Below are 13,319 nucleotides of genomic sequence, written 5' to 3'. Positions count from 1 at the left end.
TAACCTCAGTAACTGCCATCATCCCAGCAAGTGCAGTAACTGCCATCAGCCTAGTAACCTCAGTAACTGTCATCATCCCAGTAACCTCAGTAACTGCCATCATCCCAGCAAGTGCAGTAACTGCCATCATCCCAGTAACTGCAGTAACTGCCATCATCCCAATAAGTGCAGTAACTGCTGTCATCCCAGTAACTGCAGTAACTGCCATCATCCCAGTAACCTCAGTACCTGCCATCATCCCAATAAGTGCAGTAACTGCCATCATCCCAGTAACTACAGTAACTGCCATCATCCCAGTAACCTCAGTAACTGCCATCATCCCAGCAAGTGCAGTAACTGTCATCATTCCAGTAACTGCAGTAACTGCCATCATCCCAGCAAGTGCAGTAACTGCCATCATCCCTGTAACTGCAGTAACTGCCATCATCCCAATAAGTGCAGTAACTGCTGTCATCCCAGTAACTGCAGTAACTGCCATCATCCCAGTAACCTCAGTACCTGCCATCATCCCAATAAGTGCAGTAACTGCCATCATCCCAGTAACTACAGTAACTGCCATCATCCCAGTAACCTCAGTAACTGCCATCATCCCAGCAAGTGCAGTAACTGCCATCATCCCAGTAACCTCAGTAAATGTCATCATCCCAGCAAGTGCAGTAACTGCCATCATCCCAGTAACTGCGGTAACTGCCATCATCCCAATAAGTGCAGTAACTGCTGTCATCCCAGTAAGTGCAGTAACTGCCATCATCCCAGTAACTGCAATAACTGCCATCATCCCAATAAGTGCAGTAACTGCTGTCATCACAGTAGGTGCAGTAATTGCCATCATCTCAGTAACTGCAGTAACTGCCATCATCCCAATAAGTGCAGTAACTGCCATCATCCCAGTAACTTCAGCAACAGCCATCATCCCAATAAGTGCAGTAACTGCCATCAGCCCAGTAACTTCAGTAACTGCCATCATCACAGTAACTTCAGTAACTGCCATCATCCAAATAAGTACAATAACTGCCATCATCCCAGTAACTTCATTAACTGCCATTATCCCAATAAGTGCAGTAACTGCCATCATCCCAGTAACTTCAGTAACTGCCATCATCCCAGTAACTTCATTAACTGCCATTATCCCAATAAGTGCAGTAACTGCTGTCATCACAGTAAGTGCAGTAACTGGCATCATCCCAGTAACTTCAGTAACTGCCATCATCCCAGTAACTGCAGTAACTGCCATCATCCCAATAAGTGCAGTAACTGCTGTCATCACAGTAAGTGCTGTAACTGCCATCATCCCAGTAACTTCAGTAACTGCCATCATCCCAATAAGTGCAGTAACTGCTGTCATCACAGTAAGTGCAGTAACTGCCATCATCCCAGTAACCTCAGTAACTACAATCATCCCAATAAGTGCAGTAACTGCTGTCATCACAGTAAGTGCAGTAACTGCCATCATCCCAGTAACCTCAGTAACTGCCATCACCCCAATAAGTGCAGAAACTGCTGTCATCACAGTAAGTGCAGTAACTGCCATCATCCCAGTAACTGCAGTAACTGCCATCATCCCAATAAGTGCAGTAACTGCTGTCATCACAGTAAGTGCAGTAACTGGCATCATCCCAGTAACTTCAGTATCTGCCATCATCCCAGCAAGTGCAGTAACTGCCATCATCCCTGTAACTGCAGTAACTGCCATCATCCCAATAAGTGCAGTAACTGCCATCATCCCAGTAACCTCAGTACCTGCCATCATCCCAATAAGTGCAGTAACTGCCATCATCCCAGTAACTACAGTAACTGCCATCATCCCAGTAACCTCAGTAACTGCCATCATCCCAGCAAGTGCAGTAACTGTCATCATTCCAGTATCTGCAGTAACTGCCATCATCCCAATAAGTGCAGTAACTGCTGTCATCACAGTAAGTGCAGTAACTGCCATCATCCCAGTAACTGCAGTAACTGCCATCATCCCAATAAGTGCAGTAACTGCTGTCATCACAGTAGGTGCAGTAACTGCCATCATCTCAGTAACTGCAGTAACTGCCATCATCCCAATAAGTGCAGTAACTGCCATCATCCCAGTAACTTCAGCAACAGCCATCATCCCAATAAGTGCAGTAACTGCCATCAGCCCAGTAACTTCAGTAACTGCCATCATCACAGTAACTTCAGTAACTGCCATCATCCAAATAAGTACAATAACTGCCATCATCCCAGTAACTTCATTAACTGCCATTATCCCAATAAGTGCAGTAACTGCCATCATCCCAGTAACTTCAGTAACTGCCATCATCCCAGTAACTTCATTAACTGCCATTATCCCAATAAGTGCAGTAACTGCTGTCATCACAGTAAGTGCAGTAACTGGCATCATCCCAGTAACTTCAGTAACTGCCATCATCCCAGTAACTGCAGTAACTGCCATCATCCCAATAAGTGCAGTAACTGCTGTCATCACAGTAAGTGCTGTAACTGCCATCATCCCAGTAACTTCAGTAACTGCCATCATCCCAATAAGTGCAGTAACTGCTGTCATCACAGTAAGTGCAGTAACTGCCATCATCCCAGTAACCTCAGTAACTGCCATCATCCCAATAAATGCAGTAACTGCTGTCATCACAGTAAGTGCAGTAACTGCCATCATCCCAGTAACTACAGTAACTGCCATCACCCCAGTAACCTCAGTAACTGCCATCATCCCAGCAAGTGCAGTAACTGTCATCATTCCAGTAACTGCAGTAACTGCCATCATCCCAATAAGTGCAGTAACTGCTGTCATCACAGTAAGTGCAGTAACTGCCATCATCCCAGTAACTGCAGTAACTGCCATCATCCCAGTAACCTCAGTAACTGCCATCATCCCAGCAAGTGCAGTAACTGCCATCAGCCTAGTAACCTCAGTAACTGTCATCATCCCAGTAACCTCAGTAACTGCCATCATCCCAGCAAGTGCAGTAACTGCCATCATCCCAGTAACTGCAGTAACTGCCATCATCCCAATAAGTGCAGTAACTGCTGTCATCCCAGTAACTGCAGTAACTGCCATCATCCCAGTAACCTCAGTACCTGCCATCATCCCAATAAGTGCAGTAACTGCCATCATCCCAGTAACTACAGTAACTGCCATCATCCCAGTAACCTCAGTAACTGCCATCATCCCAGCAAGTGCAGTAACTGTCATCATTCCAGTAACTGCAGTAACTGCCATCATCCCAGCAAGTGCAGTAACTGCCATCATCCCTGTAACTGCAGTAACTGCCATCATCCCAATAAGTGCAGTAACTGCTGTCATCCCAGTAACTGCAGTAACTGCCATCATCCCAGTAACCTCAGTACCTGCCATCATCCCAATAAGTGCAGTAACTGCCATCATCCCAGTAACTACAGTAACTGCCATCATCCCAGTAACCTCAGTAACTGCCATCATCCCAGCAAGTGCAGTAACTGCCATCATCCCAGTAACCTCAGTAAATGTCATCATCCCAGCAAGTGCAGTAACTGCCATCATCCCAGTAACTGCGGTAACTGCCATCATCCCAATAAGTGCAGTAACTGCTGTCATCCCAGTAAGTGCAGTAACTGCCATCATCCCAGTAACTGCAATAACTGCCATCATCCCAATAAGTGCAGTAACTGCTGTCATCACAGTAGGTGCAGTAATTGCCATCATCTCAGTAACTGCAGTAACTGCCATCATCCCAATAAGTGCAGTAACTGCCATCATCCCAGTAACTTCAGCAACAGCCATCATCCCAATAAGTGCAGTAACTGCCATCAGCCCAGTAACTTCAGTAACTGCCATCATCACAGTAACTTCAGTAACTGCCATCATCCAAATAAGTACAATAACTGCCATCATCCCAGTAACTTCATTAACTGCCATTATCCCAATAAGTGCAGTAACTGCCATCATCCCAGTAACTTCAGTAACTGCCATCATCCCAGTAACTTCATTAACTGCCATTATCCCAATAAGTGCAGTAACTGCTGTCATCACAGTAAGTGCAGTAACTGGCATCATCCCAGTAACTTCAGTAACTGCCATCATCCCAGTAACTGCAGTAACTGCCATCATCCCAATAAGTGCAGTAACTGCTGTCATCACAGTAAGTGCTGTAACTGCCATCATCCCAGTAACTTCAGTAACTGCCATCATCCCAATAAGTGCAGTAACTGCTGTCATCACAGTAAGTGCAGTAACTGCCATCATCCCAGTAACCTCAGTAACTGCAATCATCCCAATAAGTGCAGTAACTGCTGTCATCACAGTAAGTGCAGTAACTGCCATCATCCCAGTAACCTCAGTAACTGCCATCACCCCAATAAGTGCAGAAACTGCTGTCATCACAGTAAGTGCAGTAACTGCCATCATCCCAGTAACTGCAGTAACTGCCATCATCCCAATAAGTGCAGTAACTGCTGTCATCACAGTAAGTGCAGTAACTGGCATCATCCCAGTAACTTCAGTATCTGCCATCATCCCAGCAAGTGCAGTAACTGCCATCATCCCTGTAACTGCAGTAACTGCCATCATCCCAATAAGTGCAGTAACTGCTGTCATCCCAGTAACTGCAGTAACTGCCATCATCCCAGTAACCTCAGTACCTGCCATCATCCCAATAAGTGCAGTAACTGCCATCATCCCAGTAACTACAGTAACTGCCATCATCCCAGTAACCTCAGTAACTGCCATCATCCCAGCAAGTGCAGTAACTGTCATCATTCCAGTAACTGCAGTAACTGCCATCATCCCAATAAGTGCAGTAACTGCTGTCATCACAGTAAGTGCAGTAACTGCCATCATCCCAGTAACTGCAGTAACTGCCATCATCCCAATAAGTGCAGTAACTGCTGTCATCACAGTAGGTGCAGTAACTGCCATCATCTCAGTAACTGCAGTAACTGCCATCATCCCAATAAGTGCAGTAACTGCCATCATCCCAGTAACTTCAGCAACAGCCATCATCCCAATAAGTGCAGTAACTGCCATCAGCCCAGTAACTTCAGTAACTGCCATCATCACAGTAACTTCAGTAAGTGCCATCATCCAAATAAGTACAATAACTGCCATCATCCCAGTAACTTCATTAACTGCCATTATCCCAATAAGTGCAGTAACTGCCATCATCCCAGTAACTTCAGTAACTGCCATCATCCCAGTAACTTCATTAACTGCCATTATCCCAATAAGTGCAGTAACTGCTGTCATCACAGTAAGTGCAGTAACTGGCATCATCCCAGTAACTTCAGTAACTGCCATCATCCCAGTAACTGCAGTAACTGCCATCATCCCAATAAGTGCAGTAACTGCTGTCATCACAGTAAGTGCTGTAACTGCCATCATCCCAGTAACTTCAGTAACTGCCATCATCCCAATAAGTGCAGTAACTGCTGTCATCACAGTAAGTGCAGTAACTGCCATCATCCCAGTAACCTCAGTAACTGCCATCATCCCAATAAATGCAGTAACTGCTGTCATCACAGTAAGTGCAGTAACTGCCATCATCCCAGTAACTACAGTAACTGCCATCACCCCAGTAACCTCAGTAACTGCCATCATCCCAGCAAGTGCAGTAACTGTCATCATTCCAGTAACTGCAGTAACTGCCATCATCCCAATAAGTGCAGTAACTGCTGTCATCACAGTAAGTGCAGTAACTGCCATCATCCCAGTAACTGCAGTAACTGCCATCATCCCAGTAACCTCAGTAACTGCCATCATCCCAGCAAGTGCAGTAACTGCCATCAGCCTAGTAACCTCAGTAACTGTCATCATCCCAGTAACCTCAGTAACTACCATCATCCCAGCAAGTGCAGTAACTGCCATCATCCCAGTAACTGCAGTAACTGCCATCATCCCAATAAGTGCAGTAACTGCTGTCATCCCAGTAACTGCAGTAACTGCCATCATCCCAGTAACCTCAGTACCTGCCATCATCCCAATAAGTGCAGTAACTGCCATCATCCCAGTAACTACAGTAACTGCCATCATCCCAGTAACCTCAGTAACTGCCATCATCCCAGCAAGTGCAGTAACTGTCATCATTCCAGTAACTGCAGTAACTGCCACCATCCCAGCAAGTGCAGTAACTGTCATCATTCCAGTAACTGCAGTAACTGCCATCATCCCAATAAGTGCAGTAACTGCTGTCATCACAGTAAGTGCAGTAACTGCCATCATCCCAGTAACTGCAGTAACTGCCATCATCCCAGTAACCTCAGTAACTGCCATCATCCCAGCAAGTGCAGTAACTGCCATCATCCCAGTAACCTCAGTAACTGTCATCATCCCAGCAAGTGCAGTAACTGCCATCATCCCAGTAACTGCGGTAACTGCCATCATCCCAATAAGTGCAGTAACTGCTGTCATCCCAGTAAGTGCAGTAACTGCCATCATCCCAGTAACTGTAATAACTGCCATCATCCCAATAAGTGCAGTAACTGCTGTCATCACAGTAGGTGCAGTAATTGCCATCATCTCAGTAACTGCAGTAACTGCCATCATCCCAATAAGTGCAGTAACTGCCATCATCCCAGTAACTTCAGCAACAGCCATCATCCCAATAAGTGCAGTAACTGCCATCAGCCCAGTAACTTCAGTAACTGCCATCATCACAGTAACTTCAGTAACTGCCATCATCCAAATAAGTACAATAACTGCCATCATCCCAGTAACTTCATTAACTGCCATTATCCCAATAAGTGCAGTAACTGCCATCATCCCAGTAACTTCAGTAACTGCCATCATCCCAGTAACTTCATTAACTGCCATTATCCCAATAAGTGCAGTAACTGCTGTCATCACAGTAAGTGCAGTAACTGGCATCATCCCAGTAACTTCAGTAACTGCCATCATCCCAGTAACTGCAGTAACCGCCATCATCCCAATAAGTGCAGTAACTGCTGTCATCACAGTAAGTGCTGTAACTGCCATCATCCCAGTAACTTCAGTAACTGCCATCATCCCAATAAGTGCAGTAACTGCTGTCATCACAGTAAGTGCAGTAACTGCCATCATCCCAGTAACCTCAGTAACTGCAATCATCCCAATAAGTGCAGTAACTGCTGTCATCACAGTAAGTGCAGTAACTGCCATCATCCCAGTAACCTCAGTAACTGCCATCACCCCAATAAGTGCAGAAACTGCTGTCATCACAGTAAGTGCAGTAACTGCCATCATCCCAGTAACTGCAGTAACTGGCATCATCCCAATAAGTGCAGTAACTGCTGTCATCACAGTAAGTGCAGTAACTGGCATCATCCCAGTAACTTCAGTAACTGCCATCATCCCAGCAAGTGCAGTAACTGCCATCATCCCTGTAACTGCAGTAACTGCCATCATCCCAATAAGTGCAGTAACTGCTGTCATCCCAGTAACTGCAGTAACTGCCATCATCCCAGTAACCTCAGTACCTGCCATCATCCCAATAAGTGCAGTAACTGCCATCATCCCAGTAACTACAGTAACTGCCATCATCCCAGTAACCTCAGTAACTGCCATCATCCCAGCAAGTGCAGTAACTGTCATCATTCCAGTAACTGCAGTAACTGCCATCATCCCAATAAGTGCAGTAACTGCTGTCATCACAGTAAGTGCAGTAACTGCCATCATCCCAGTAACTGCAGTAACTGCCATCATCCCAATAAGTGCAGTAACTGCTGTCATCACAGTAGGTGCAGTAACTGCCATCATCTCAGTAACTGCAGTAACTGCCATCATCCCAATAAGTGCAGTAACTGCCATCATCCCAGTAACTTCAGCAACAGCCATCATCCCAATAAGTGCAGTAACTGCCATCAGCCCAGTAACTTCAGTAACTGCCATCATCACAGTAACTTCAGTAACTGCCATCATCCAAATAAGTACAATAACTGCCATCATCCCAGTAACTTCATTAACTGCCATTATCCCAATAAGTGCAGTAACTGCCATCATCCCAGTAACTTCAGTAACTGCCATCATCCCAGTAACTTCATTAACTGCCATTATCCCAATAAGTGCAGTAACTGCTGTCATCACAGTAAGTGCAGTAACTGGCATCATCCCAGTAACTTCAGTAACTGCCATCATCCCAGTAACTGCAGTAACTGCCATCATCCCAATAAGTGCAGTAACTGCTGTCATCACAGTAAGTGCTGTAACTGCCATCATCCCAGTAACTTCAGTAACTGCCATCATCCCAATAAGTGCAGTAACTGCTGTCATCACAGTAAGTGCAGTAACTGCCATCATCCCAGTAACCTCAGTAACTGCCATCATCCCAATAAATGCAGTAACTGCTGTCATCACAGTAAGTGCAGTAACTGCCATCATCCCAGTAACCTCAGTAACTGCCATCACCCCAATAAGTGCAGAAACTGCTGTCATCACAGTAAGTGCAGTAACTGCCATCATCCCAGTAACTGCAGTAACTGCCATCATCCCAATAAGTGCAGAAACTGCTGTCATCACAGTAAGTGCAGTAACTGGCATCATCCCAGTAACTTCAGTAACTGCCATTATCCCAGCAAGTGCAGTAACTGCCATCATCCCTGTAACTGCAGTAACTGCCATCATCCCAATAAGTGCAGTAACTGCTGTCATCCCAGTAACTGCAGTAACTGCCATCATCCCAGTAACCTCAGTACCTGCCATCATCCCAATAAGTGCAGTAACTGCCATCATCCCAGTAACTACAGTAACTGCCATCATCCCAGTAACCTCAGTAACTGCCATCATCCCAGCAAGTGCAGTAACTGTCATCATTCCAGTAACTGCAGTAACTGCCATCATCCCAATAAGTGCAGTAACTGCCATCATCCCAGTAACTTCAGTAACTGCCATCATCCCAGTAACCTCAGTAACGCCATCATCCCAGCAAGTGAAGTAACTGCCATCATCCCAGTAACTGCAGTAACTGCCATCATCCCAATAAGTGTAGTAACTGCTGTCATCACAGTAAGTGCAGTAACTGCCATCATCCCAGTAACCTCAGTAACTGCCATCATCCCAGCAAGTGCAGTAACTGCTATCATTCCAGTAACTGCAGTAACTGTCATCATCCCAATAAGTGCAGTAACTGCTGTCATCATAGTAAGTGCAGTAACTACCGTCATCCCAGTAACTGCAGTAACTGCCATCATCCCAGCAAGTGCAGTAACTGCCATCATCCCAGTAACCTCAGTAACTGCCATCATCCCAGCAAGTGCAGTAACTGCCATCATCCCAGTAACTGCAGTAACTGCCATCATCCCAATAAGTGCAGTAACTGCTGTTATCCCAGTAATTGCAGTAACTGCCATCATCCCAGTAACTGCAGTAACTGCCATCATCCCAATAAGTGCAGTAACTGCTGTCATCACAGTAGGTGCAGTAACTGCCATCATCCCAGTAACTGCAGTAACAGCCATCATCCCAATAAGTGCAGTAACTGCCATCATCCCAGTAACTTCAGCAACAGCCATCATCCCAATAAGTGCAGTAGCTGCCATCATCCCAGTAACTTCAGTAACTGCCATCATCACAGTAACTTCAGTAACTGCCATCATCCAAATAAGTACAATAACTGCCGTCATCCCAGTAACTTCAGTAACTGTCATCATCCCAGTAACTTCATTAACTGCCATTATTCCAATAAGTGCAATAACTGCCGTCATCCCAGTAACTTCAGTAACTGCCATCATCCCAGTAACTTCAGTAACTGCCATCATCCCAATAAGTGCAGAAACTGCTGTCATCACAGTAAGTGCAGTAACTGCCATCATCCCAGTAACTGCAGTAACTGCCATCATCCCAATAAGTGCAGTAACTGCTGTCATCACAGTAAGTGCAGTAACTGCCATCATCCCAGTAACTTCAGTAACTGCCATCATCCCAATAAGTGCAGTAACTGCTGTCATCACAGTAAGTGCTGTAAATGCCATCATCCCAGTAACTTCAGTAACTGCCATCATCCCAATAAGTGCAGTAACTGCCATCATCCCAGTAACTTCAGTAACTGCCATCATCCCAGTAACCTCAGTAACTGCCATCATCCGAGCAAGTGCAGTAATTGCCATCACCCCAGTAACTTCAGTAACTGCCATCATCCCAGTAACCTCAGTAACTGCCATCATCCCAGCAAGTGAAGTAACTGCCATCATCCCAGTATCTGCAGTAACTGCCATCATCCCAATAAGTGCAGTAACTGCTGTCACCACAGTAAGTGCAGTAACTGCCATCATCCCAGTAACCTCAGTAACTGCCATCATCCCAGCAAGTGCAGTAACTGCCATCATCCCAGTAACTGCAGTAACTGCCATCATCCCAGTAACCTCAGTAACTGCTATCATCCCAATAAGTGCAGTAACTGCCATCATCCAGTAACTACAGCAACTGCCATCATCCCAATAAGTGCAGTAACTGCGGTCATCACAGTGAGTTCAGTAACTGCCATCATCCCAGTAACTGCAGTAACTGCCATCATCCCAGTAACCTCAGTAACTGCCATCATCCCAGCAAGTGCACTAACTGCCATCATCCCAGTAACCTCAGTAACTGCCATCATCCCAGCAAGTGCAGTAACTGTCATCATCCCAGTAACTGCAGTAACTGCCATCATCCCAATAAGTGCAGTAACTGCTGTCATCCCAGTAAGTGCAGTAACTGCCATCATCCCAGTAACTGCAGTAACTGCCATCATCCCAATAAGTGCAGTAACTGCTGTCATCCCAGTAAGTGCAGTAACTGCCATCATCCCAGTAACTGCAGTAACTGCCATCATCCCAATAAGTGCAGTAACTGCTGTCATCACAGTAGGTGCATTAACTGCCATCATCCCAGTAACTGCAGTAACTGCCATCATCCCAATAATTGCAGTAAGTGCCATCATCCCAGTAACTTCAGTAACGGCCATCATCCCAATAAGTGCAGTAACTGCCATCATCCCAGTAACTTCAGTAACTGCCATCATCCAAATAAGTACAATAACTGCCATCATCCCAGTAACTTCATTAACTGCCATTATCCCAAAAAGTGCAGTAACTGCCATCATCCCAGTAACTACAGTAACTGCCATTATCCCAGTAACCTCATTAACTGCCATTATCCCAATAAGTGCAATAACTGCCATCATCCCAGTAACTTCAGTAACTGCCATCATCCCAGTAACTTCAGTAACTGCCATCATCCCAATAAGTGCAGAAACTGCTGTCATCACAGTAAGTGCAGTAACTGCCATCATCCCAGTAACTGCAGTAACTGCCATCATCCCAATAAGTGCAGTAACTGCTGTCATCACAGTAAGTGCAGTAACTGCCATCATCCCAGTAACTTCAGTAACTGCCATCATCCCAATAGGTGCAGTAATTGCTGTCATCACAGTAAGTGCTGTAACTGCCATCATCCCAGTAACTTCAGTAACTGCCATCATCCCAATAAATGCAGTAACTGCTGTCATCACAGTATCACAGTAAGTGCAGTAACTGCCATCATCCCAATAAGTGCAGTAACTGCTGTCATCCCAGTAAGTGCAGTAACTGCCATCATCCCAGTAACTGCAGTAACTGCCATCATCCCAATAAGTGCAGTAACTGCTGTCATCCCAGTAAGTGCAGTAACTGCCATCATCCCAGTAACTGCAGTAACTGCCATCATCCCAATAAGTGCAGTAACTGCTGTCATCACAGTAGGTGCAGTAACTGCCATCATCCCAGTAACTGCAGTAACTGCCATCATCCCAATAATTGCAGTAAGTGCCATCATCCCAGTAACTTCAGTAACGGCCATCATCCCAATAAGTGCAGTAACTGCCATCATCCCAGTAACTTCAGTAACTGCCATCATCCAAATAAGTACAATAACTGCCATCATCCCAGTAACTTCATTAACTGCCATTATCCCAAAAAGTGCAGTAACTGCCATCATCCCAGTAACTACAGTAACTGCCATTATCCCAGTAACCTCATTAACTGCCATTATCCCAATAAGTGCAATAACTGCCATCATCCCAGTAACTTCAGTAACTGCCATCATCCCAGTAACTTCAGTAACTGCCATCATCCCAATAAGTGCAGAAACTGCTGTCATCACAGTAAGTGCAGTAACTGCCATCATCCCAGTAACTGCAGTAACTGCCATCATCCCAATAAGTGCAGTAACTGCTGTCATCACAGTAAGTGCAGTAACTGCCATCATCCCAGTAACTTCAGTAACTGCCATCATCCCAATAGGTGCAGTAATTGCTGTCATCACAGTAAGTGCTGTAACTGCCATCATCCCAGTAACTTCAGTAACTGCCATCATCCCAATAAATGCAGTAACTGCTGTCATCACAGTATCACAGTAAGTGCAGTAACTGCCATCATCCCAGTAACTTCAGTAACTGCTGTCATCCCAGTAAGTGCAGTAACTGCCATCATCCCAATAAGTGCAGAAACTGCTGTCATCGCAGTAAGTGCAGTAACTGCCATCATCCCAGTAACTGCAGTAACTGCCATCATCCCAATAAGTGCAGTAACTGCTGTCATCACAGTAAGTGCAGTAAATGCCATCATCCCAGTAACTTCAGTAACTGCCATCATCCCAATAGGTGCAGTAACTGCTGTCACCACAGTAAGTGCAGTAACTGCCATCATCCCAGTAACTTCAGTAACTGCCATCATCCCAATAAGTGCAGTAACTGCTATCATCCCAATAAATGCAGTAACTGCCGTCATCACAGTAAGTGCAGTAACTGCCATCATCCCAGTAACTGCAGTAACTGTCATCATCCCAATAAGTGCAGTAACTGCCGTCATCACAGTAAGTGCAGTAACTGCCATCATCCCAGTAACTGCAGTAACTGCCATCATCCCAATAAGTGCAGTAACTGCCGTCATCCCAATAGATGCAGTAACTGCCGTCATCACAGTAAGTGCAGTAACTGCCATCATCCCAGTAACTGCAGTAACTGTCATCATCCCAATAAGTGCAGTAACTGCTGTCATCACAGTAACTGCAGTAACTGCCATCATCCCAATAAGTGCAGTAACTGCTGTCATCACAGTAAGTGCAGTAACTGCCATCATCCCAACAAGTGCAGTAACTGCCATCATCCCAATAAGTGCAGTAACTGCTGTCATCCCAGTAACCTCAGTAACTGCCATCATCCCAGCAAGTGCAGTAACTGCCATCATCCCAGTAACTGCAGTAACTGCCATCATCCCAGTAACCTCAGTAACTGCCATCATCCTAGCAAGTGCAGTAACTGCCATCATCCCAGTAACTGCAGTAACTGCCATCATCCTAATAAGTGCAGTAACTGCTGTCATCACAGTAAGTGCAGTAACTGCCATCATCCCAGTAACTGCAGTAACTGCCATCA

At 45.4% G+C, this 13,319-nt stretch overlaps 1 protein-coding gene across 1 annotated transcript in view; it reads left to right on the top strand.

Moving 5' to 3' along the window:
* The window catches only part of LOC138448102 (uncharacterized), a 124,552-nt gene extending 114,210 nt beyond the window's left edge, over nucleotides 1-10,342 (top strand). Inside the window, exons 6-17 of the mRNA XM_069604650.1 lie at nucleotides 1-705; nucleotides 892-1,916; nucleotides 2,246-2,348; nucleotides 2,836-3,540; nucleotides 3,727-4,778; nucleotides 5,108-5,210; nucleotides 5,698-6,132; nucleotides 6,535-7,586; nucleotides 7,916-8,018; nucleotides 8,272-8,693; nucleotides 8,780-9,695; nucleotides 9,801-10,342. Of these exons, the coding sequence (XP_069460751.1) occupies nucleotides 1-705; nucleotides 892-1,916; nucleotides 2,246-2,348; nucleotides 2,836-3,540; nucleotides 3,727-4,778; nucleotides 5,108-5,210; nucleotides 5,698-6,132; nucleotides 6,535-7,586; nucleotides 7,916-8,018; nucleotides 8,272-8,693; nucleotides 8,780-9,695; nucleotides 9,801-10,342 (7,163 nt within the window). The remainder of the gene's footprint in view (nucleotides 706-891; nucleotides 1,917-2,245; nucleotides 2,349-2,835; nucleotides 3,541-3,726; nucleotides 4,779-5,107; nucleotides 5,211-5,697; nucleotides 6,133-6,534; nucleotides 7,587-7,915; nucleotides 8,019-8,271; nucleotides 8,694-8,779; nucleotides 9,696-9,800) is intronic.
* The last annotated feature ends 2,977 nt before the right edge of the window (nucleotides 10,343-13,319 follow it).

This window comes from Ambystoma mexicanum, chromosome 3q (genome assembly GCF_040938575.1).
Source record: "Ambystoma mexicanum isolate Mex_15411 chromosome 3q, UKY_AmexF1_1, whole genome shotgun sequence".
NCBI lineage: Eukaryota > Metazoa > Chordata > Amphibia > Caudata > Ambystomatidae > Ambystoma > Ambystoma mexicanum.
The sequence above is the reverse complement of the archived record's forward strand: the minus strand, read 5'-3'. Positions and strand labels throughout refer to the sequence as shown.